The sequence below is a fragment of the Notolabrus celidotus genome, chromosome 12 (assembly GCF_009762535.1).
Source record: "Notolabrus celidotus isolate fNotCel1 chromosome 12, fNotCel1.pri, whole genome shotgun sequence".
Taxonomy (NCBI): domain Eukaryota; kingdom Metazoa; phylum Chordata; class Actinopteri; order Labriformes; family Labridae; genus Notolabrus; species Notolabrus celidotus.
In genome coordinates this window covers 12,349,704-12,376,297 of record NC_048283.1, presented here as the reverse complement: position 1 = coordinate 12,376,297, position 26,594 = coordinate 12,349,704, and the positions used below count along the sequence as shown (strand labels likewise).

The window sequence follows — 26,594 nt, the reverse complement described above, 5'->3', positions numbered from 1 at the left end:
ACACACTAACACTCTACATTATTCTGTTCTTCATACACAGCGGGATCTCTCTCACTCACTCTCTCTATCACAATTAGCTTTCTGCTAATTGATTTAGCAGCGACAGACTAATGCAATCAATACGCTACACGAAGAAGAAACTTCCAGTTCGAAGCATCCGGCATTGGGTAGAGAGGGGGTTAAAGAATCACTTCCGGTATGGACTTCCGGTATGGACTTCCGGTGTGGATGTTGTGGCGGCGCCATCTTGCCTGCAGTAGGGTGCCTCTCGAATTCTGGGATTAAAGTCAGAATTCAGAATTTTGAGAATAAAGTCAGAATTCTGAGATTAAAGTCAGAATTCAGAATTTTGAGATTAAAGTCAGAATTCAGAATTTTGAGATTAAAGTCAGAATTCAGAATTTTGAGATTAAAGTCAGAATTCTGAGATTATATTCAGAATTCTGAGATTAAAACTCAGAATTCTGACATAAATGTCAGAGTTATGAGATTAAAGCCAGAATTCTGTAATTTCAGAAGTCTGACTTTTAATTTCAGAATCCTGACTTTTTTTTTCAAAATTCTGATTTTTTTCTCATTATATTAATAATATATATTTTTTAATTTACCTTGTTTTTTTCAGTGGCCCTAATCCTCTTTCATAAAGAGGTCTCCAGCTCTAATCCAGATGTTAAAAGGTTTGTTTCTCCTCCGCTGGATGGCAGTGGAGGGTTATTCCACTTGCGGCGCTGCCTTTTGTGTTGGCAACCACCACTGGTTTCTGCTAGTCAGCCACAAACACCAAAACAACGGGCATCTGTCCCTGGGATGGACTGCAGCAATCGGCCCGATACTGCTTCTAGGTTTCGCTGTTAGCCGGCAGCTTATCCTAACGAAGTAATGTCCGAATCTTAGAAAATGATTCTGTGATTACTCTCGGATTAAGTACACTTCAGAATCACTTGAACTGGTTGCTTTTGCAGCTTCTCGCTTTTGCGCATCTGGATCTGGATCCGTCTGAGCAGGGACTCCGAATCAGTTGCTACCAGCTAATCCAGCTAGCTGTCAGGATTGGCTCTCGTAGACGCCAAGTTAGCTGATGTGGTAGCTGGCTTTGAGGGGTCGCTGAAAATGTAAATTGTCATGGGGTCGAAGAGACGGAAACTGGTGAGTACGCACATTGAAAACCAGCCAGCTAACGGTATTCTGTTAGCTAGCTTAGCCTAGCAGCCCTACACGTTAGCTTTGTTGTGATAGCCTGCGGAGACCCCTGGGTGCGAATCAGTAGGCTTCTTTAAGGTATTCCTTCAATCAACTACATTCTGCTTTGTAGCATCTCTTTCAGTATCTCTGCCTTTGTTAAACTCGCGGTGTCACATTATTGTTATGTTTTGGTGCACTGGTGTCTGTAGCTAACAGTGTTTAGCTCTGGCAGGGCAGGATTTTTTTCCCCTTAAATGCGCATCAAGCAGTTTACTGTTAAACCACTGGAAATCGATTTCATTCTGCAAGTTTAGATCTTTCAGTAAAGAGATAAATGTCTTCGGGTATGGAAAATCATGGGCCACATGACATAGATTGACCCATGGCTTTCTAGAGAAATAATCCTCTGTATCCTGTCGGCATAGTTCATTTTTCTTGTGTGGTAGATGAAGAGCTGGACTCGACTGACATGTTTGGGCTGTCCACCTTTGCAGCATTATGCTACTGCATATGTATATATATATATTGTAACATGTTTTGCAGCTAGCCAAAGTAGAAAGAATTTTCCAGAAAGTACAGAGATACAGAAAAGATTCAAGATTCAAGAAAGCGAGCTCGCACACACAAGGAATTTAACGTGGTGAATGGAACACTGGTACTTAACAACAAGACAGTAAGGACACAACAAGACACTAAGGAAACAAGACAGTAAGGACACAACAAGACACTAAGGTAACTACAAGACAGTAAGGACACAAAAATACAGTAAGGACAAAACAATACATTAAGCACACAAGACAGTAAGGACAAAACAATACATTAAGCACACAAGACAGTAAGGACACAACAAGACAGTAAGGACACAACAAGACACTAAGGAAACTTTAAGACAGTAAGGACACAAAAAGACAGTAAGGACACAACAAGACATTAAGCACACAAGACAGTAAGGACAAAACAAGACAGTAAGGAAACAACAAGACAGTAAGGACACAACAAGACACTAAGGAAACAACAAGACAGTAAGGACACAAAAAGACAGTAAGGACACAACAAGACATTAAGCACACAAGACAGTAAGGACAAAACAAGACAGTAAGGAAACAACAAGACAGTAAGGACACAACAAGACACTAAGGAAACAACAAGACAGTAAGGACACAAAAAGACAGTAAGGACACAACAAGACACTAAGGAAACAACAAGACAGTAAGGACAAAACCAGACAGTAAGGACACAACAAGACAGTAAGGAAACAACAAGACAGTAAGGACACAACAAGACAGTAAGGACACAAGACAGTAAGGACACAACAAGACAGTAGGGACAATAAATATATAAACCTAAACATTAACCTTAAAAATACTAACTAAAAATGAAAATAATATCTGTACCAACAAAGGTATAGAAGTTATTTTAAAGGCATGAAATATGTCAAATTAGTCAGCCAGAGTGCACATGTAGTACATGAATATAATAATAAATATGTTATGGAATAAATAACAATATTGCACATGGTTATGAGGTATTGCACTGGAAATAAAGTATTGCACACAACATGTAGAAGACAGTTGTCTAAACATTCTTATAAAATGAGGTGATAACAGGGGTGAGAGAAATAAATATTTTTTTAATGAGAACCAAAGCTTGGCAATGCCATTGTGAATAAAAGTAGTATGCGGGGATTGATAAACAAATAGGATTGTTGTCATATACATCTATATACATGTATACACCCTCGCCTAGATAGATCAGTAAAAGAATGTAAATAAGCTTACAGTAAATATACTCTTACGTAAACCAGTACCCAAACTTACAGGTTTAAATCGCTACTGCATATTTTGATGGCAAATGTCTATTTAGACCTGGACTTAATGATTCTCTCTCATCATAAATGCTTACCATTATCCAGGCTGGGCCAGTGATGGCCTCCCCTCTCCCTGTCTCTGCCATCCTGGTGGTTCTGTTGTTGGCTGAGTCACCTGTGTGTCAGACCGGGGACTGTAAGGGCCACAGGCAGGTGTTAAGGGGACCACCAGGGTACGTCACAGATGGGCCAGGAAACTACTCTGTCAATGGGAACTGCGAGTGGCTAATCAAAGGTATGATAAGCTATGATTTAGTGATATGTTTAGAAAAACAGTAAGAGATGGGACTTAGAGCTTAGAGACTATATCAATTACCTAGTCTTACGCATTCCCCCCGTTTTGTGTCTTCCAGCTCCCAGCAACAGTCACCGCATTGTCTTAAATTTCACCTTCATGGACACAGAGTGTACCTATGACTACCTGTTTGTGTATGATGGAGACTCCTACCAGAGTCCTCTCCTAGCCAGCCTGAGTGGAAACACTCTGCCTCAACCCATCGAGGCCAAGTCTGGAAAGGTAACCAATTGGAACAAGATGAAAGAAAGTCTGATGCAATTTAACTTTGGAAAATGTTAAGTTTGTGTCTGTTATTGCATGTTCTTGTTCCAGATGCTGCTTCATCTCTTCAGTGATGCTAATTACAACCTGCTGGGCTTTAACGCCACCTACACATTCTCTGTGTGCCCTGGAGCCTGTGGTGGGCATGGCCGCTGTGATCCCTCTACATTAAAGTGCCACTGCCATCAGGGTTGGGGAGGAGCAGCATGTACAACCCCTCTTTGCTCCCAGGCCTGTGCAGTGAATGGCCAATGTGACAAGGTAAGAGTGGGGAGGTCAAATGAACACAGAAAAAAAACTAGTCAGATGGTCAATCATCCTTCCCTAAAAAACATTTATAATGTGCAGCTTTTTAAATATCATTGAATTCTCTGTATTTTGCTTCAGAAAGGAGAGCGGTGCCTGTGTAACCCCGGCTTCTTAGGTCATAACTGCCAGCTTGGTTTCCATGATGACAGTGGGGCTGGGCAGTGGTGGCGAGTGAGTGAGGGAACCCCTTACACACCCCCTCGGACAGGTTCTGCTGGCGTGTACCTGTCCTCTGCTGAAGCCATGTATTTGTTTGGTGGTAAGAGTGACAAACATCTTTATATACTCTAGTCTGTATAATCTTTTTATTCCAATGTTGTTTATCACACATTTTCTGTAAATTCTTACCTTTTTATTTGAATTATATGTATGTTCTTGTGGCTTCTGACTTCATTATTTACTTAGATTAGAAATTAAAGTCAGACTTCGACCAAAAACATTGAGGTCCTTGCTTGAGCTGGTGTCCTCTATTTCACTGAGTCTTCCTGAGTGTCTTGATGACAAATAAGTGAATTTAAATGTCTATCTTTTTTCTCCAGGGTTTGACCTGAACAGAGCTCTTGGTGACTTGATCAAATATAACTTCACATCCAACCAATGGGATAGCAGGTCTTATGGTCATTCTCCTGTAAGTGGTTTGCAGATACACTCACAAACATAAGCATGCACATACACACACACACAAAATCAAGTTTGGCCTCACAAAACAAGTTACCTCTTACCGATTTTAAGAAAACCCACAGCTTAATTTTTGTAGATAACTGGTTGTAGGAAAAATAAGCTGAAGGTCATTCAAACAGGTTCTCAAAAGTCATTGTGAACTTCAGACATGATTCTATATTGTTTTCACTGGAGAGCTTGTTTTATCCCTGTTTGCCTGTCTAGTGTGACTTCATCTAAAATATGCCAGAAGTGGTTTAAATGATAAATATCTCTGTTGCTACCTAAGTGCATAATGTTGATTTGAAATGTATCAGATTGTTGCTAAGCATGCTAACAACTTTATTTTTTTTGTTCATGTAAACATAGTCAATGTGAGTACAGAACTCCTGTTATTATTTTGCATTTCATCCTCTGGTTTTCCTCCCCCATGTTGTCAGGTGGCTCGTCACTCCCACACTGCAGTAGAGTGGATGGGTAACATGGTTATCTTTGGAGGAGAGCTGGCAAATGGCTCCCTGGCAAGTGATGTCTGGATGTACCGGCCACTCCAGGACGACTGGCAACAGCTTGGCTTTTCACACTCACAGGGTGCTCCTAAACTGGCCAATCATGCTGCAGCTGTAGTGGACAGTCATCTCTATGTTTTTGGAGGTGGGGCTCACGGTATATGTGTTATGTGTTTGTATCGACACAGAATCACCTCTTAAATAATGAATCATACTCATGCAGCTTCTTTCTTGTCTTTTATTCGCCAGGTCGCACTGAGGAGGATATGTTTTCCTCCTCTCTGTATCGGTTCGGCCTGCATGGCTCTGGACGCTGGGAGATTGTTCAGCCAACTGGTGGGAAGCCCCCGGCAACTGCTGGACACTCAATGGTGTTTCACAGTCCGTCCAGGACTCTGCTGGTCTACGGAGGACACCGTCCAACAACTGCCAGGTACACACCCTCTCATGCCTAGGCATTCTGGATACACATGCAGGTTATCCACATTTTGCACACACTTGTTTTAATGTGATTGTTAAGTGAGGGGGTTAAAAAATGGATGTTTCTTGGAAGAAAATCCAATCCATTTTATTTTATTTATATAGAATTTTTTTAAAATAACAAGGCTACTAAAGTGCTGCACAACAAATACAAACAGTAGAAATTGTATTAAAAGTCAAGGGTTAAAAATGAGTTTTAAGACGTGATTTAAAAGTATCCAGGGTGGGGGTCGTTTTGACTTGGGTGGGTAGCTCATTCCACAGTTTAGGAGCTACCACTGAAAAAGCTCGGTCACCCCTCGTCTTTTGTCAGCTTTTTGGCACGACGAGACGCATCTGATCAGCAGACTTCAGTGCTCTGAAGGGGGCGTAGATGTGTATGAGGTCAGAGATGTACTGAGGTTCCAGACCATTAGTGACTTAAAAACAAACATTAAAATCTTAAAATTTATTCTAAAATGGACAGGGAAAAGCAGAGGTAGAAATGATTTAAACTTGTACAATAAAGAACATGCTGAGAACACTTCAGCAGGTCATTATAAATAGACGTCTGTATGGATATTAAATATACCCTTTCTGTTTTTTCTCTAAGGTTTAGTGTTAGGGTGAACAACACCGACGTGTTCCACGTGGACAGGCGGTTCTGGACTTCCTTCCGTTCCCGTTTCCCAGCAACAGGCCCCAGAGAGAGAGCTTTTCACTCAGCCACCGTGATCGGCAACTACATGGTGGTCTATGGTGAGCATGGAGAAATGCAGACCTTATGATCCGATGTAATCAACACTGTTCTGTGTGTGTTTATCAATGTTCTTACTGTGTGTCTCTCATAGGGGGGAATGTACATATTCATTACCAAGAGGAGAAGTGCTATGATGAGGAGATCTTCTTTTACCATCTGGGCTGTCACCAATGGGTGTCTGCTGGGCAGAGATGGTCACTCAGTAAGTTTTAATCAGAGATGCACCAGTTCTCATCGGTCATTATCCACCCTGTTGACGGATAATAAGTAATTTGATATTCAAACGGCAGTAACCGACTGGTATATAGCTTGTATAAAGCAGGCTAGATGCTTTTGAAGAGGTCATTTTTTTATAGAAAATGTTTTTCATGTGAATTAAAGATTGTTTCGTGCTCATTCAGAGATTGTGTAATAAAGGCCAAAATGACAAACTGAACTAATGTTTTCTTAACAAAGATTTATAAGGATCTATGGCCCAGGTGGGGGAATCAATACCATTAAAAACAGAAAAAACAAACAAACAAATTAATAAAATCACTATCCAAATCTGCTTCTAACAACGCCATCTGATTTCCTGAATTAGTGCATCCCATGTTTCAGCTCACACATACCACATGTTTCATCTACAAGTGTTATTCATTTGGTTGTATATTTTTCCTGGGCTCATAAAAACTTACTTTTGCCTAAGGGGGAGATGCTGTGAGAGGGCGTTATTCACACGTTGCTGCTGTGATGGAGGGACGAGTGCTGCTGGTTGCTGGTGGTTACAGCGGTGTGGCACGTGGGGACCTGGTGGCTTACAAAGTACCACTGTTTGTCAGTAGCGATCAAGGAGATAGGGTGAGTGAAAGCGTCATAACAGGGAGTCACGTTGGGAGGAATGGCAGATTTGTGTATGCTCTGTGGGAGCAGTGGGAGAGATTAGTAAACTGGGATGAAAAAGAGCATTCAGGGAAAGATTGAATGTTCATGTATTTGTTTGTTTTACCAGGATGCTGTTTGTGCTGAGGCGCTGGATGAAAGTATGTGCCTTAAGAATCCAGAGTGCAGCTGGTGTGAAGGTCGCTGTCGAGAGTATCAACCCACTAATCCGGTAACTCTCCCCTTTACACAGCTTTGGTCATCCACTTATTATTCATTCCTCACATTGTGAGACATCCAAATCATACATTCCCTATGATGTGTCTGTGGTCCTGTAAGAATGAACAAACCATTGTTTTATTTTCTCAGTGTGGCAGTACTGGTTGCCTGGGCCTGGCTCGCTTTCTCTCTGATTGCCAGTCGTGTCTGGTGTTCAGTGGCACTCCAGCTTCCCTAGCCCGTGCTCCTGGGGAGTTTGGTTGGTGTGTTCAGAATGAGTCCTGCCTACCTACGTCAGGTGAGACCCAGGGAGGGAGGAAGGAGGGCAGAAGAGAAGGGTTAATAAGAAGATGTTGGGTGCTGACATGGGAGGGATGAGACTCCTGTGTGGCGTGTTTCACAAACGGAGAACACTGACTTGATTGCACCCTGCTGAGATTGGACAAGCTACTCAGACTATGATTTGACTTGCCTGTCCAATCACAGCTTTTCTCTAGTGCAATGAGGTCATGTGGTTGTACTCTTTTGGAGCACACGTCACACAGGAGTCAAAGATCAGGCTGCAGTATGATGAGATTTTTAAGAGGTCAGGTGTGTTCCTTGTGTGCTGACCTCTCCCTCTCGGTCTCACAGAGCGAAGTGCGTGCCGTGTGGACCAGATCTCAGGGGCGTACGGCTGGTGGGGGGAGCGTACCCTTTTCCTAACCTCCCTCCACTCCTGTCGCACCGAGAACTATGTCCCGGGACTGCACCTGCTCACCTTCCAGCACCCCCGCAACGACTCCCAGCCTGACAAGGTACGGAGTCCAAATCTCAAGTGCTAACTTTACCAGCTGTGGTTGCATATACTCCCCTCTCTACTAATATTTATCCCTCCTTCCTTCCTCCAGCATTACTTTAAAAATCAACGTAGTTCTCAAATATCACTTCTATAGTTGCTTCTTTTTTTATTGTTATTTTGTACTCTGTTCTCTTGGCTTTCTAACACCCTGACACCATTGCTCACCTCTCTTTTTCTGTTATGTCTTCACTGTCTATTTTGCAATACGCTTTTAGTGAAGATTCCTTTTTCCAGTAGTCTGTCAATCTATGTGGAGCAATTTGTAGAGAATAGTGCTTCTGTTGATGTGTCTCCACTTCCATCCACCTTCCTCCACTATCCTCCATCCTCCTCACCCCTTTTGCCAGGTGTCCATCCTCCGCAGCACCACCATCATCCTCAGTCCCACCACCGAAATGGACGTAGCGTTACAGTTCAGGGGCTTTGTCCACCCGCTGTGGGGGGCCCCTCCACCTGCACCCCCTCCAACAGACACTGTCTCCATGTGGGCTCGTATCCAGAGGCTCCACTTTGAGGCTCGGATGGCTACAGGACCTAATGCAAGCCAACTGGTGAGGGAAAATGCATATGAATAACTCATGTTTGTAATATTTTCAAATTCACTCAGTGGTTAAAAGAGGAAATACTCGCTGGAATAACTTCAGGACAAAATATTCCACATCTCCGTCAGCCTGAATTTGGTCTTTGTTTGCTTTGATTAAATCAAATCTGTAAAATCAAGGCTCTTTATAAGTATTTAAACATTTGAAATCATGCCTTATAATGGAATGGGACACAATCCAATATCTGGAATCATAATTAATGTAAAAACATTACACACTAAATTTTGAATTATGTGACTAAGAGATATTTATAAAAAGATAATAGTACTTCTTTATTGCCATTTTTACTTAAGTCTTCTCCACTTTCTCTTCCTGTCAAACCTTCCATGGATCTGTTATCCGTCCAATCAGGAGGTGGTTGGTCGTTGGGCAGCCCAGCAGGAGAAGGAGTTGAAGCTGCTGGCTCGCTCGGATGGGAGTAAACTGTTCTCTAACCTGACCAGAGGGAACCATTACCTTGTTCAGGCTGAGGGCTACCTCAACAACTCAGGCTCTGGACAGACCAGTGAGATGGCTCTGATCTGGAACAGAACATTGCCTGGAGGGAGTGTGAGTACTTGCACATTCAAACCCGTGCTTCTCCACAAAAGCAAAGAGGTTTAACTTTTGCATATCTGTCATTTTTCTGCACAATGAGCTTCCTTCAGCGGAACAAACCAGCTGACCTCATGCCCTCCTTTCTTTCTCTGTAATTTGCTCTACTTTCAGGAGATCTCCTTCTTGTTTTTGGAGCCCTTCCGCTCAGGTTCCTGCTCAGGTTACATGTCCTGTTTGGCCTGTCTGTCTGACCAGTCTTGCGGCTGGTGCCCATCTTTGTCCCGTTGCCTGCTGCGGGACAGCCCAGACCTTGAGCCTTGCCCTGAAGTAGAGAAGGAGGAAGGTCAGCGCCATCTGCTGTTGGCACCTCAGCACTGCACCTTGTGTGAAGAATACAGAGACTGCTCTGCTTGTACTCAGGTACATCACCTTGAAGTGTTCTAATCAGTTTAGAATGCAGTCTGTCTTTGGGGATCTTTGAGACGCAACAGGGTTAACCTGTCTTCCTGTGGGACCATTTCCATTGCATATAGCAAAGTTTCTGTGCAGCTGTGCAGCTTCTTTCTAGTACCACCTCTTTGTCATCTGCCATGTGGAGTTTGCAACCCTGGTAGCTACTGGTATGTTAGTTGAGCTCAGCTTATGTTAACATTGACAGTTTTGAGGTACGGCTCCACTGCCCAAGACCAATTCAACAACAGTTGCAACACCCACCTCTGCTGGTCTCTTGTTATGTTAAACTGAGGAGTCTTTTCAGTCAAACCAGAACTCCACAAGGTTTATTTACTTAATGGTGTACCACCGCTTTCTTTAAATGCATGATTATGACCAAGTGAGGGAGCAAAGCTGTTAAAGAGTTGCACCCCAAGCCTGGTCTTTGTCGCTTTGTATCCCAGCATGCCTTGCCAAGCGAAGCGGCTGCTTGCTTATTATAGCGCCATCTACTGGGTAACATGCCAAAACACAACAAAATACCTCTCTGCATTTAACACTTTTATATTGGTTGCACTAGTGCAGGGACGTCAAACTCATTTCAGTTCAGGGGCCACATACAGCCCAAGTTGATCTGAAGTGGGCCGGACCAGTAAAATCACAACATAATAACCTATATATAACGACAACTCAAAATCTTCCCTTTGTTTTAGCGCAAAAAGGTACAAGTACATTCTGAAAATGTTCACATTTAATGAACCATCTTTCTACAAAAACAGCTGTTGGATTATGCAAACAGAAAGTAATCTATTTTCTCACTTTGAGAAAAAAAGTCCTGGTAAAAGAAAAGCGCTGTTCAGGTGCGCTCCCTCAGCACTATGATTTTATGCGACCCCCCAGAGGACAAATTTGAATAGTAGTTACTTTTATTGAAAAATTACAGATAATGTCTTCTCTGTTACTTTTTCACTTTGCGAAGTCGTTCCACGGGCCGGATTGGAACCTCTGGCGGGCCGGTTTTGGCCCGCGGGCCGCATGTTTGACACCCCTGCACTAGTGTCTATTAAAACTGCATTTTGTGTATCACATTTTAATGTAGTTATGATTTCAATATAACTTGGAGTTAGCTGGTAATTCTGTCTAATGCTAAGCTCACTCTGGCCAACAGGACCCTTACTGTGAGTGGCAGATCAACTCCAGCAAGAAAGGAGACTACCAGTGCAGTCGACGAGGCAGACTAGACGGTTCCATTCGTGATTCAAGAGGATGCCCTAAAGTCTGCAACCAGTGAGTTGGAAAAACTGCATGGGAGCACCACACAAGAGCTGCAGTTAGCTCTGACCCAGAAGTCAACCATCAAAGTTTGGCCCTTGTCAAAGTCACCTACATCCTTACTTTTACCCATTTTCCTGCTTGTCCACTTTCTTATTAAACACAGACAGGTGGCATCGTAAAGGGATAGCCAATATTACTCACTTCATCTACAAATGGTCATGATGTTATGGCTGATCATTTTATATTCTAAACAAAGATGCATTTTTAGAATAACTTCAACATGAAACTACAGCTCATTCATGTTGTCCTCCTCTCTCTAATCATCTCCTTGTCTTGTTAAGGAGGAAGACGTGCGGTGAGTGCCTCTCTAACTCCAGCCAGTGTGCATGGTGTGAATCAGCCCAGGCCTGCTTCTATTTTGCTGCGTACCTCACAAAATACCCCTATGGAGAGTGCAGGGACTGGTACGACAGGTAAGATAAGGAGCTTTTTAAGATTTTTCTATATTTAATGTTTGGCAACTTTGATAACTCTGATAGTTGTGATGGTTTCTAACTTTCTGTTAATTTTGATCACATACAATAGTGCACATACTAAAGTACTGTCTATGTTAAATACATTTTTGAGTCAGTGAGTGAGTTGAAATAAACCTTTGATCAATCTAATTTTCTCCCTTTCTCTTTGCTCCTCAGTGTCCATTCAGTCCCTCAGTGTAAACAATGCTCAGCTTTAAACACGTGTACAGACTGCCTGCGGACATTCCAGTGTGGCTGGTGTGGTGACTACAACAATCCCACCATTGGAAAGTAAGTATGGCACATGTATATTTCTTTTAATCATACAATGCACAAAGAAAACTCCTGTTATTGTTATCAAATTAGAGATAGATAGAAAGTCATCAGTTTAATTTGGTTCCTGCACTGTTTTGTTCATTTGTGCCTTTTGTCTTTTCAGATGTTTGAGGGGAGACTGGGCAGGAATGGATGACCCCTTGGTTTATAACTGTAGTGTTGCTGTTGCTGAAGCTCGGGCTGCTAAGTAAGAAATGTCTTGGTACACTTCTGTGACATAATGATTGTTCAATTTTGTACAAACATGATTGTGCAGGGATTGTTTCTGATAGTTTGACAAGTTTTTGGGGAGGTGGACTTCAAATCTGGACAAAAATAGACTTCACTTTTGAAAATGATAAGCCTCTTCATTTTTTTTTTCCAACTTTTTCTTTTTATTTTATTTATTTGCATGAACAAATAACATGTGATCATCATGGGTGTTACAGTCAAGAACATACTATTCTTTTACACTTACATCATATGCCATACTATTCAAGGTGCATACACATTCCATTTTTCCCAGCGTTCAATGCATTTCTCCAACTGAAGTCTTAAAACAAAAGTAAGTCTCTCCATACAGTAAATTTCTTTAACAATCTCGCACCACTTGTCCACTGTTGGGGGACCTAGTTGCAACCATTTTCTAGTTATTGCTTTACTGCTACTTGCCAAAAGTATCTTCAATAGGTATTTATCTTTCTTTAGGACTGTTTCTGGTATTCTACCGAGATATAAAGTAACAAAAGAAAAATCGAATTCAACCCGTTTTATTTTATTTATCTTGGTAGCCACCTCTCTCCAGTAAGGCTGGATTTTTAGGGCAGGCCCAAAAAACATGAAAGTGATTAGCCATAGATGTACCACATTGTCTCCAACAGAGGCCTCAGCTCTGTGTGCCTGTTTGCAGAGCTGTTATTTTAGGGGTTATAAAAAATCTCACCACTTTCTTCTAGCCGAATTCTCTCAAAGACCTTGAGTTTGCAGTGGTTGCTTGTGTCGCACATATTTCCATCCAGATTTCTTCTGATATTCATATTTCTGACTCCCTCTCCCATTTTTGTTTAATGTATGTTGTAGAGTGATTTTTAGAGGCTTGTATACTTTCATATATTCTTGAGACCAAAATGATAAGCCTCTTGTCAAAGTAAAGCCTGCATTATGTGTTGTGTTTTTGTTCAGACAAACTATAACAGAGCTTCTGAATAGCGCTATGGGTGGGCAGGTGGATAGCGTATACACATCTATTTTGACCTCCTCTTGTCCTGCTCTTCCAGCCCTGAACCCCAGACCTCCGCCCCTCCCAGACCCCTGGACATGGAGATGGAGTTTGAACACTTGGAAGACGAAGAGCAGGATGCCATTTGGTCCTACCCCACCTGCCCAGATGTAGAGGAATGCAGGCTGGGTCTCCACAGCTGCCACAATTTCGCCACCTGCATCAACACACCAACCTCCTATGAGTGCCACTGTGAGAGAGGATACACAGGGGATGGCACACTGCACTGCAACCAGACGTAAGACTCTCTCTCGATTTATGTCCAACTCTCTCTGCGGCCATCAAAGCTGCATTTTGACCCCTTGCATTGTCTTCCCCGCCTCCAACAGGTGCTATAATGAGTGTCGTGAAGGCCAGTGCAGTGGCAGCCCGCGATTTGAGTGTGAATGCTCCCTTGGGTGGACATCTGACCCCGCTACCCTGGTTCTCAGTGGTGTTGAATGTGATGTGGACTGTGGTTGCAACTTCCATTCCACCTGTATTACAGCACCAGGGATCTGTGATGAATGCCAGGGTGAGACTTTAGTTTCTTATATTAACCTTATGTGTTTATTAAAACTGCACAAGGCCAGAAAGGTGGATTCATACATCACACATTTCCTCTGCTGATATCCCTCCTCTGCCATTCAGATTGGACCACAGGGCCTCACTGTGAGCACTGTCGACCCGGTAGCTTTGGATCAGCCTTGTCTGGTGGTGGCGGCTGTGTGCAGTGTGAGTGTAACGGCCATGGTGACTCTCTGCGGGGATACTGTCACAATCAGACCGGCCAGTGCTATTGCACCCACAACACTCATGGACCACACTGCGAGTCCTGCCTGCCTGGTTACTATGGGGACCCCAGGTAAAGAAATTTAAACAATACACCTTGAGTAATATACCTTGAGTGTAAAGCATTCATTTGTGTTCGAACTGTTTGAAAACAATGCAAATCTAAGAAATGACAATGAGAATAACATATTAATGAGAGTAAAAAAAAACCTTTAAATTTAGATTTCTTACAAATGACTGATCCATCTCTCTCTTCTCAACAGGAACAATGGCACATGCTACCGGCAGTGTCAGGGCCGTTCAGTGCTGCTCTCCTCCACCTCCAATTCTGCCATTCCTCTTTCCTCATCTCTTGGATGGCGAAGTGGCACAGAGGGGAAAGGAGGACTTTCTCATTGCCTGTGGGTTCTCTCTGTGAGTGAGAATCTGGCACCTTGCCTACCCAGACAGCTGTGTCCACCTATCGCCTTAACTCTTCACCCAGACTCCCACACACACTGTAAAGTGAGTACAAACGAGGCCTGGTTATACACATAATTTGCTTGCATGCAAATGATCATGTTAGCTTTTGAGAGAGCATCATAACGGTATTTCTTTCTCTGTAATTATCTTTTTGTTATGCAGAGCTCCTATGTCTATGTGTTTGATGGGCTTCCTCGTTTCCTGGGTAACGGCGTTGTACATTCAGACCACAATCTGATTGGGGCATTTTGTGGCACCACAAGGACTCAGCCTATCACAGTGGAGGCCACCTCAGGTATCCATTGATAAGTTATTAAGCAGTTAACACTGGTTGAAAAATGGAAAGTGCTTTGTTATTAGCACTGATATTCAGGCGCTGCAAGAGTTGAGTTCCCGTCCTTTGGGGCCACCATACACCCCTCAAAACAAATACATTACAAATGTATCATGTAACTTAACTCTTAAAGATGTTTTTCTTTAGTCCAGTCATAAGAAGTACTTAAATTACATCATGCATTAAAACACAGACAGATAAAAGTCACAGTGCCACTTTAACTATATAAAAATGCATATATATTTTCTTACCACCAGGTGTGATCTCAGTCTACTTCGAAGCCAACGTCACCTCTAATGAACCTCAAGGCTTCAATGCATCTTTCTGGGTGCGGCGGTGTCACCACAGCTCTGATGAGGGCGAAGACGGGTCACCTGTGTGTCCAGGTGGAGCCCAGTGCCAAGGTGGTCTCTGTCAGTGCCCTCAGGGATACGCTGGGCCGCACTGCAACCGGCCCATGTGCCCCCAGGACTGTGGGGTAGCAGAAGGAAGAGGAGCTTGTAATATAGTAAGAGTTTTAGAAATTTATACGAAGAGGCTTTGATTTTTAAAAAGAATGCCATTTTGGCACAGATATCATTTATAAATAATTATGGATTTAATAAAGAAGGGAAATGTAGGAGGAATATACTTACATTCTGCGTTAAACTGCTTTAAAATATGAGGTTATATTTATCCTTTTTGTAGTTGTATAAGTGCTCCAAGCTATTTATTTTTTGAGAAGTGATCATAATAACTTTTAGTAAATAACACTTTATAATAACCTATCCTCGATTTTCTTGCCTGCATACATCATATTTCATGAGACAAAAATATTGAGATACCTAAAGTAGGTGAAACACATTTTGTAAAGTTTGCTAACCAACATGTTTGTCTGCATCAGTCTCTGGGAGTATGTGTGTGTACGGACAGCTGGGCCGGCTCTGACTGTTCTGTCCCTCGGGACTCTAACAGCCTGGTGTGGGAAACACTGCTGGATACACAGCTGACACTGGTAAGAGCAGAACACAACTCAAACCAAGTGTCAGTTTTCACATTTCAAAAAGTTTACAAACAAACAGAACATTCACTCAGTGCGTATTAATGCTCCACAGAACCAGGCCCATAGGTTCCTCCACAGGATGGGGCACACTCTTGTGTCTGGACCACAGGGCTACCTCTGGATGTATGGAGGGCTCTCTCTGGCAGAGGGAATTCTGGGAAATGTCTACAGGTAGGCGGAATGTAACATTTTTTGGCAGTCTTATACTGCGTTGGCTGTCTTTGTATGCAAAATAATGCATTCTGCCCCTGGTTTGTTCAGGTACTCTGTGTCAGAACACCGATGGACGCAGATGTTAACGAGCTCTGTGGAAGAAGGCTCCACACCGGAACCTCGCTATCATCACGCCGCTGCACTGCTGACCAGCCATGAGCCGGGCTCTGGAAGCCTCACGGCTAGTCACAGCTTCATGTTGGTGGTGGGCGGTATAACTCAAAATGCTGTTGCCATGGATACCTGGAGTCTCAATCTCAGCAGTTTAGTCTGGAGAGAACACAAGGTAAGAAGTAGATTGATCATGGGGTAAATAATATATGTATATAAATAAGCACAGAGGGTGTTTATTATTTAACCACAAACTAAATGTATATTTTTTCCCTCTCTGACAGAGCTCACTGCTGCCCCCAGTGGCGGGCCACACCCTCACTGTACGCAGAGACTCCTCTGTGTTGCTGATTGGAGGTTACTCTCCGGAGAACGGATTCAACCACCATCTGATGGAGTTCAGCCCTCATACTGGAAACTGGACAATCGCCCCCCATACTGGAACACCACCCACAGGTTCTTTTACTAATCTTCCCCCTGCAGAAGTGCCGAGTTACTTATTGAATATTTTAAATAGATAACACATTTCTTACGTTACTCTGTAATGTTCCTCCAGGTTTATACGGCCACTCAGCAGTGTACCACGAGCAGACTGATGCCATTTTTGTCTTTGGAGGCTACCGCTTTCATGTGGAGACTGTGGAGCCTTCTGGAGAGCTCTATGGTCTGTACTACCCTAATCTCACCTGGTCTCTGCTGGTTCCCTCACAGGGCAATAAGGTAAGAGTTCGATGTTATCCAGTTTCTAGCCATTTTACAGGCCAGTAGATTTCACATTCCGAGCATTCATCCTCTTCTCAATGCCTTGCACAGAAGATAACTTATCTCTTATTTGCTGTATAGCCCCTGTCTCGTTTCTTCCATGCTGCGGCCCTAATCAAAGACACCATGATCATTATTGGGGGGAGGACAGAAGCAGAGGACTATAGCAACTCAGTTTCTCTGTACCAGATCAACTGTAACACCTGGATACAACCAGGTGAGTGTCTCAATGTCTTTCAGCACATTAATTCATGGTCACATTGTAACCAACTACTCCATAACCTGACAGATCATCCTCTCTTTACCTTTAGTCTCAGCTGTAGGAGATCCAGTTAACCGTTCAGTGTCTCTTGCTATGACAAGCTTGGAGGGCCGTCTCTTCCTGTCAGGAGGCTTCAACGGGGTCACGCTGGGTAGACTCCTTACCCTGTCCATGCCCTCTGACCCCTGTGCCCTGATGCAAACACCTGAAGCCTGCAACACGACCACAGGCAGCTGCCTCTGGTGTAGAGGAACCTGTGCTTCTTCCGATACCGCTGAGAGGTAATGTGTTTGTTCAAATGAGTTATTAGCACTATTATTAAAGGTTATTTCAGCTGCTAAACAAAATACATCTGTCCCTCTCTTCTGTAGAATGGGCTGCTTCACCGGCCAGTCTCCCTGCTCCCCAACCCCTCGTCAGCCAGACCAGTGTCGCAGACTGAAGACCTGCAGCGAATGCCTCGCCAGACACCCGAAAACATTCTCCAGTCCAACTCAGGTAACGTGCAATACCCCTATTTGTAACTATAAGAGTTGCTTGAAGTAAACCAACCACCGTCTGCCAAGTAAAACCTGTTCTTCTCTAAATTTCCCAGACTGCTCTGCAGTGTAAGTGGTGCACAAACTGTCCAGAGGGTGCCTGCATCAGCAGTTCTGTTAGCTGTACATCTGAACATGACTGCCGGATCAACCAGAGAGAGATCTTCCTGTCCAGCAACTGCACCGAGACCAGCTGCGAAGCTTCTGACTGCCCCAAGTGTACCGCGTCTGGAAAATGCATGTGGACTCGCCAATTCAAACGCACAGGTACAGGCAATTGAAACTGTTGCCTCCCACTAATTTATTTACATGTGACATAGATCAATTATTAAACATTTTGGAGATGAACATATCCATGGTTTTATCATTTGGAGTCACCCCAGTTTGACTTTAACTGTCTTCTGTGTTGTGATTTGTTTAAGGTGAAACAAGGCGAATCCTGAGCGTGAATCCCACCTACGACTGGACATGTTTCAGCTACGCCCTCCTTAACGTCTCCCCCATGCAGGTGGAGTCCTCTCCCCCCATGCCATGCCCACCACCCTGTCACACCCTCCAAAACTGCACCCTCTGTCTGGGCTCCCGAGGCTCTGATGGGGGCTGGCAGCACTGTGTGTGGAGCATGGCTCTGCAGCAGGTAACACTGCCCTTACTTTACTTTTACAGACTATTTTTGAGATATTTCACTGACGCTGGATTTTAATGGCTAACCTCTTTGTCAATCCTTCAGTGCATGAGCCCGTCATTCATGCCCCTGCGATGTGAAGCGGGTCAGTGTGGTCGCCTGCTCTCTGGGGGGGACTCCTGCTCACCTCAGTGCTCCCAGCTAAACCAGTGCTCCCAGTGCATTGGCAGGCCTCAGTGTGGCTGGTGTGCTTCTCGGGGTGGAAATGGGGCTGGACGCTGCCTCCAGGGAGGACTTGATGGTGAGAAATACCTCAAATTCTCTGTTCAAGCTTTACATTTCTTACTTAGTGTATCTTATCTTAGCAATACTTTTCTCTTTCTGATTCACTCCCCTTCGTTCATTCTTGTCACCCAGGTGTGAGTGAGGGTGTTTGCCCCCTGAGAAATAGCAGCTGGTCCTTCCTCCACTGCCCTGAAGAAGACGAATGTGCCAACAGTCATCACCACTGCAACAGCACCCAGGACTGCCACGATCTGCCCCAGGGATACCACTGTACCTGCAAACACGGTTATATACTCAGCAGGTAAGATCAGGAATCAGTGTTTGAGCAGAAATAATACTTTATGTTGGGGGAAAAAAATACTTTTTATGGTTCATCGACGAGTTAACTGAAATCTCCTCCCCTTGCTTTCCTCCTGTAGTATCTCTGGTCAGTGCGAGCCAGTGTGCGCACAGGGCTGCGTGAACGGGACATGTGTGTCTCCAGGAGTGTGCCAGTGTCACTTTGGATTTGTCGGAGATAACTGCTCCTCTCAGTGCAGCTGCAACAAACACAGTAACTGTGCTGGTGTCAGCAAACCAGATGTTTGTATAGAGTGCCACAATAACACCATTGTAAGTGCTCGTAGTAAAACACAAACACATAGTGTAAACACAGGTCTTCCTTGAACACTGATGATGATTTATTCCTTCTCCTGTCTCCAGGGTAAACATTGTGAGAAGTGCAAGCCGTTGTTTGTAGGCTCTGCAAAGGGGGGCGGCACATGTCGTCCATGTCGAGAGTTTTGCAGGGGAAACAGTGGTGTGTGTTTATCACGAGATGAACATAAGAAGGCCCTTGAGAATCCACGGCTCTTTCCTCTAGACCCCAGCACAGTAAGTGTCTGCTTTCATTGTGGCCTCTTTCTGATTTACATGAAAACAGATACACAAGGAGTGTGCTTACTCTGGTGTTCTGTCGTCATTCTTCATTCCTTTGAAGTTTCCGGGCTCTACCTCTTTTTTTTTTTTTCCTCTTTCAGATTCAGGACTGGGTTTCTGAGGGTCCCACAGAAGAGAACGCTGTGTGTGTGAACTGCCAGAACAACAGCGTAGGGGACAAGTGTGAGAGTTGCCTCAGTGGCTTCTTCCTGCTGCAGGGGAAATGTGAAAAGTAAGTAATGGACCCTTTTCCACTACACAGTTCCAGCCCGACTCGACCGACTCGACTTTACTCGGTTTGGGTACCTTTTCCACCAGCCCGAGTACCAACTCACGGTGGGCGGGGTCTTCTTAAAGGCCAAATTCCACCAGATCCGTCTCCGATCCGTCACAGCACCGTATCTGATGGGTTTCTATTCTAGTCAATCTATTAACCCCCACTGGATCCGCTCCGTTGCGTTCCGGCTGCATCTCTGATCCGGCAGGTCGGAACACAACGGATCAGATACGCAAGTAGCATCAATTCAGCACACAGCAGATGGAGCAGGACAGGAAGTCAGGCACCAAAACAAAATAAAAACCCTGTTCATTGTCAGAATAAAACACTCCGTGCTATTGTTAGATAGTTTTTAACTTAACTATGACCAAAAAAAATGTCATTTAGTGCGGAGTTAGGCCCGTAGTCAGACCCGGAGTCAGCAGGTCAGAGGTTTTCAGAGGCTGATAAAGACAACATGGATGAGTAGAGGAGGAGTAGAATCCTTGATTCAGTGATTGCCGCAGGAAAACCTCGGTCACATGACTCCAGCTGCCCGGTAGTCCTGCTCCGTGCTGCGTTCGGAAAACGCAACCGGTGGGTGTTGAGGAGAGAGCACGGAGCTGGACTGCAGCGGATCGGAGACGGACCGGACACGGATCTGGTGGAAGTCTCGTTTAACACAGCTGCGCAAAACTGTGTTCATGTCATTTTGAACGCGACACAAACACAGCAATCACAAACAATGGAGGACATGGAGGCAATGGTGTACATGCTAACTCAAACCTCGTCAACGGTCCACGGAGAAACTTTGCGTGCAGACATTGTACAGTACTGATGTCGTTTTTAAAAAATGGCGGTTTGGTTTGATTCCTGTGTTGGGCGTCACGCTCATGACTCTTCGGTGACAGCATTCTCTGACCAATCAGAGGCCGGCAGTCCGTCTACTTCACCTTTTAGTATCGGCTCAGCTCGCTTGGAATCAGAACAGAGCAGGTACGAAAAACTGGCATCTGACACGAGTTACCGTGCCTGTGGAAACACAACACAAACCGAGTAGAGTCGAGTCAAGTCGAGAGGAGTAGGGCTAAGACGGGCCGGTTGAAAAGGGCCATAATAATTGCTGGATCGCTGCACATCAGCTGTACATTTAATCTCCTCTGACGTCTCGTCTCTATTCTTCCTTGTTACCATTGCTGTATGATAAACAGCAACATGTATCAGCTCTAAATTAACACGATGCGTCTGGAATCACTGTGAAAAAGTAAGCAGAAAGTAGCAGGGCCGGAGATAGGCGACCCGACTATCAGATAAACCACACTGCCCTCAAGCATTTCGACACGACAAGGACACCTTGGCACAAGTATGTGGTGCTCACGTCCACGTCTGGCACTGTTGCTTAGCGTCAATTCAAAAGTATAAACCATCAGATACATTCTGCATCATTCGAAAAAGCTCAGCATGTTGTACTATTAATTGATGACACAGTTCTTACTGCTTCAAATACAGAAGTCTCCCCCTCCTCCTTCTCTCCTTTTTAAAGTTGATTTTTTTCTCCTCCTCATTGCAGGTGTCAGTGTAATGGCCATGCAGACACATGTAACGAACATGATGGTACAGGCTGCCCTTGCCAAAACAACACAGAGACCTCCTCTTGCCTCAGCAGCCCTCAGAGTGACAGGAAAGACTGTTACAGACAGCAGGTCAGCACACACAAGACATTATCTGAAACGTTTGTAGACTACAAACAATATGACATGGTTTTGCTCAAATTTAAAACTGCTATGCTCCTCTGTTTAGTGTGCAAAGTGCAAAGACTCCTTCAACGGCACACCTGTGAATGGGAGACAGTGCTACCGTCAGTTCAACGTGGACACTGAGTGCTGCTTTGACCCCACGTCCCAGACCAACTGCTTCCACGACCCCACCATTCGTAACCTCCTTAAAGGGCGCACTGTTTTCTTTTCTGCCCAGCCAAAGTTCACCAATGTGGACATACGGGTCACCATTGATGTAACGTTCGGGGAGGTGGAAGTGTACGTGTCCAACTCTCATGACACCTTCATCGTGGATGTGGATCGGTTCACAGGGATTCACACCATCAAGATTGAGGACGAATCTGTGACTCGGGGGACATCAACAGACAAGGATTCAGCGCCGTCCCCCATTAAGGTGTTTGCCAATTCTTCATCCAGTCTTGGAGGTCCTGTCCTTTCCCATAATCCACTTCAGCTGCAAGCCAAGGCTCCAGGGGGAGAGAGAGAAATAATAGAGGAGCGGGCAGAGGGCCTTATCTCCTACATTACTGTGTGGAAACCACAGACGGTGCTGATTGTTCGAGCTGTTCGAGATCGTGTGGTCATCACCTTCCCCCACGAGGTGCACTCCTTGAAATCCAGCCGCTTCTACATCGCCCTGAGAGGTGTAGGAACAGAAGAGAGACAGGGAGAGTCCCAAGGCTTGCTGTTTCTGCGACAGGACCAAGCCCACATCGATCTGTTTGTCTTTTTCTCTGTTTTCTTTTCCTGCTTTTTCCTTTTCCTGTCCGTCTGCGTCCTCCTGTGGAAGGTTAAGCAGTTCTTGGACTTCCGTCGGGAGCAGCGTCGCCACATCCAGGAGATGACCAAGATGGCTTCAAGGCCTTTTGCTAAACTCACCATTTACCTTGAGCCGGAGGAGCCTCAGCTCATCTACCTGCCTTCGACCGGGGGAGTGGTGGGGGGCAGCACTGTATCGCTTGCTCATGCCCGAACGAGCAAATTAGGAGGGGTGATGGTGGGCCAGAGGGGCAGGGCAGGAGCTGTCTCCTACAAACATGACCCAGGCTCAGGACCCACAGCCCACCACCACCATCATCTCGCCCTGGGTGGAGGGGGCAATGGCGGGCAGCACCTGCCGCTGCACTACCTGAACACCCACCACTATGCCAGCACTACAACTGGCACCCAAGCCTCACATCATCACCCATCCACCTACAGCGGCTACCAGCACTTTTGCCGGTCTGACCCTTTCCTTTCTCAACTCATGGGCTTTTCTTATTCCTCCTTTAAGGTCGGGCCCATCACTCTGGAGCCCACAGACGACGGCATGGCTGGGGTGGCCACTGTCCTCTTTCAGTTACCTGGGGGTGTTTTGGCTCCAAATCGTGCCTGTCTCGGCTCTGCTTTGGTCACTTTGCGTCAGAACCTGCAAGAGTACTGTGGCCATGGCAGTGGAGGAGGGCATCCAGGAGCTGGTGCAGGGCGCAAGGGGCTTTTAGGAAACCAACATCTGACCACTATGGCTATGTAGGAAAGCAAAGATATACATTTAAAGAGGGCAGGGATAAAAGAGTTAAAAAATATGGGATAAACCTGTAAAGTGTGTGATATATAATAAATTAATTTTTGAAAGAAAAAGACAAAGTCAAAAAGAAAGAGTTATGACAGAGCCAGTTAACGTGAGCAATTTGAACAGAGTTGTACATACACTGTATAATGAATTATTAAGTGTCTTTTATTGTATTATGTATTGCTATACTGTATTTCAGTGCTTCACATGACCAAGCCAGCTGTTTCTGGAATGCACTACAACTGCTATACGTATCAACAAAGCAATGTTGCAACCCGTCTGCGATCACTAAAGAGGTATGAGCGCATCAGAAAGTCAGTTTCTTACCATACTGAAGCTGGACTGTTGCTAACATCCTTCTCACTGACCAACAAAGGTGTGGAGGAAAAAAAGTGCATCTGCCCTCTTTAGAACCAACATGTGCTTTATACCCCAAAAAGTGACAATCAAAACTGCCGTTAAGAACAAAAGACTTCAATAGACTCAATGTGCAAGATTTTGATTGTCAGCTTAGTGCAGGAAAAAAAAGTCCACGTTGCTTGTGAGATGTTTTTTTTTTTTTATATCATAGTCAATATGAGTAATTTATAATTGTATCTCAGTATATGGCAGGCTTTTAAGCTACATGTTTCTGTCAAACAGACTCGTTCACCTGCTCTGTTGTTTGTTTTTCTGCTCATCTGCCTTCACTTCTTGCCTTGTCTGTGAGTCAACCGGCTTACACTTAGAACTTGTGTTGATGGAAATGGGTGGTGCAGCTCCTGGAGAACACAGTAACAAAAGCATATGTTACATTTTATTTCATGAATGGTTTTGTAATAGAAAAATGAAGGATAAAAAATCTTTAGTTCCTGGCCCTAATATAATATGAACTGCAGCAAATCTATTCCATGAATAATGAAAGAATTAGGCGTCCTTTTGAAACATTTCATCACATTTTATAGGCATAAAATGTACATTGGTGTTTGGCTAGTTTCGCTGGACTGCTTTTTCAGGTAACATGCCTGCTTAGATGATTGTATTAGTCAATCAAATCAAAAAATTGGATGTGAAAAAAAATACTAGAGAAATACTGCTCGTTGGAAAAGTTACATTCGGAAGTTCTCCTGGTGAGAGTTGTGGGAAGACTTGACAGCATTTTTATTTGTGATGAGACTGAATATCTTGTTCACTGTTGATAATATTGTTACTATTTTTCTGTTTTTCTTTTTGCACTGCATGGAGGCAATGAGCCCCATAAATCATGTGAAACACTACGAGGGGAAGTCGTCCGGCCTCAGTTAGCGCACAGTCATGGATGGACTCAGAACGGTGCTACTGGCTTTTTTTCAAATTAACTAAATCCTTCAAGGTTTTGAAATAAATACTGAGAATAAAACTAAAGCTCAAATAAATACTGTCACTATTTATAGCAGCCATCCACAAATAAGCATTAAAACTGTTTTCTGTCTTGTATCTATGTGTATGTTGTTTTTTTTAACATGCTTTATTTTTGTACATAACTGTTGTTGTTTTTTTCTTGTTTTCAAAGAAGGGAAGTGTTGAAAAGAAGATTGTGTCAAGGTTGTCTGACTCGAGTCAGCTGAAATAAAGTCTGTGGAACATGAGTGAGTGTGTTTTATACAGGTTAAAGATTAAGACTTTATTAATATTAGGTATATTAGGTACTGAGGGTCAAATTGGTATTGATCTTATAAATTACAAACCAGGAAGGCTTCAGATGATGCTGCCATTAAGTAGATGCTCTAATTTCAACTTGTAATTATTTTGTTATATCTGCAGTGAACACGATAGGAATGGAATAGCAGTTGTGTGACTTATTAATATAAACCTCAAATTTTTTGAAAACTGAACATTGTCCTTTACTCGTTAAACATTTAATGCTACTTCATCCTAGTGAGTTTGTCTTTAATTAAACACTGATTAGGAGACACATTCGGTTAATAAAGTATGCTCTTATAAACAGGGTGTAAAAAAGTCAAAGTATGAATGGAAAGGAGGAATAAATTAAGATATAAAATTGAAATAAGATAAAGTATATACAGAAGCGCAGAATAATTTAATGAATATGTCTCTTTGGAAAGCATGGTTTAATTTTAAAACAATATCCCAGCAACTTCCAAATTTTTTAAATCAAACAAAAATGAAAAAGGTCCTGAGATATAAGCAAAATGTTCCTTTACCGATTCCATGCTTGACTCAGGCAGAACAAGAACAATGGGCTCAACTTCAGTTCTAAGAAATTGTGATCTCAAATATGGGGCGCCGTTTGTAAAGCTGCGCACACTGAAAATAACAGCAACAATTCTCCACATTTAGCTCCAAGACGTCATAAAAATATAGAGTGAATTTTAAAAGTCACTGTATTATCATATTTAGAGGAATATTTGTGATCTTCTTCACATTTAATTTTCTTGTGAAATATGAATTAAGTTAAAATCATTATTAATTCCAAATGCTATGCATATCAGCCAAATATTTAGGATTGCAGAGCAACATTTAACATTTAGAGTTAACATTTAACATTTAGATTTAAGATTTAGATTTAGATTTAACATTTAGATTTAGATTTAGATTTAACATTTAGATTTATCGTTGAACATTTAGATTTTTATTTAACATTTAGATTTAGATTTAACATTTAGATTTAGATTTAGCATTTGGATTTAACAATGATTTTAACTTAATATATTTTCACAAGAAAATTAAATGTGAATAACATCATAAATATTCCTCTAAATATGATAAAAAAAAGTGACTTTTAAAAATTCACTCTACATAGATTTCAATTGGTACAAAATTCAGCAGCAAGACTTAACTAAAACCAAGAAGAGAGAGCACATTACTCCTGTTTTAATGACCCTACACTGGCTGCCCATTGCTTTTACAATAGATTTTAAGGTTTTACTAATCACTTTTAAAGCACTTCATGGCTTGGCCCCTGAATACATCTGTGACTCACCCTACCAGCCAGAGCCCAGCCTCCGATCCTCAGGCAGGAACCTCCTTAAAGTTCCCGTCTCAAAGTTAAAATCTAAGGGTGACTGAGCGTTTGCTGTGCAGGCTCCACGACTGTGGAACGACCTGCCCAAGGATCTCAGGCAAGCTGCATCAGTATCTTCTTTTAAATCACAGCTGAAAACTTATTTTTATCCAAAGGCCTTCCTGTAATATTGTTTTATCCATGAGTCTACATTTATTTTTAATCTACTTTTATTCATGGTTTTCTTTTATTCACTCATTGTTTTTATCTGTTTTACTTATTTTACTTATTTTAATTGTCTTATTGTTTTAATTGCTTATAGTAGTTTCTGTTTTACTCTTTTTTCAGCTGTTCCTCTTAAATTGTCTTATCAGCCCATATACCCCCCCAGGCTTTGTTCTCTTTATTGTGGGTTTTTATGATGTAAAGCACTTTGTAACATCTGTTCTGATGAGTGCTTTATAAATAAACTTTATTATTATTATTATTATTATTATTATTATTGTTATTATTATTATTA

General features: G+C 43.1%; 1 protein-coding gene across 2 annotated transcripts; it reads left to right on the top strand.

Annotated features, from left to right (window-relative positions):
* Positions 1-698: 698 nt before the first annotated feature.
* Positions 699-24,698, top strand: megf8 (multiple EGF-like-domains 8). 2 transcript variants are annotated; one of them, XM_034697829.1, is made up of 45 exons: positions 699-876; positions 963-1,146; positions 3,095-3,284; positions 3,403-3,566; positions 3,660-3,869; positions 3,996-4,176; positions 4,457-4,545; positions 5,018-5,231; positions 5,336-5,519; positions 6,159-6,304; positions 6,397-6,507; positions 6,994-7,145; positions 7,297-7,398; positions 7,536-7,683; positions 8,019-8,182; positions 8,574-8,777; positions 9,180-9,377; positions 9,537-9,785; positions 10,966-11,084; positions 11,414-11,545; positions 11,765-11,878; positions 12,027-12,110; positions 13,180-13,419; positions 13,511-13,695; positions 13,812-14,025; positions 14,216-14,456; positions 14,577-14,709; positions 15,006-15,256; positions 15,632-15,742; positions 15,843-15,961; positions 16,052-16,289; positions 16,399-16,570; positions 16,671-16,834; positions 16,958-17,093; positions 17,188-17,419; positions 17,510-17,636; positions 17,734-17,944; positions 18,100-18,314; positions 18,408-18,603; positions 18,720-18,888; positions 19,007-19,199; positions 19,290-19,460; positions 19,607-19,737; positions 21,332-21,464; positions 21,562-24,698. In XM_034697829.1, the coding sequence occupies exons 2-45, from the start codon at positions 1,123-1,125 to the stop codon at positions 23,050-23,052; spliced, it is 8,652 nt and encodes a 2,883-aa protein (XP_034553720.1). In that variant the 5' UTR covers positions 699-876; positions 963-1,122; the 3' UTR covers positions 23,053-24,698. The 2 variants fall into 2 exon arrangements, with proteins under 2 accessions (XP_034553720.1, XP_034553719.1); XM_034697828.1 differs by having other exon boundaries at positions 699-1,146.
* The last annotated feature ends 1,896 nt before the right edge of the window (positions 24,699-26,594 follow it).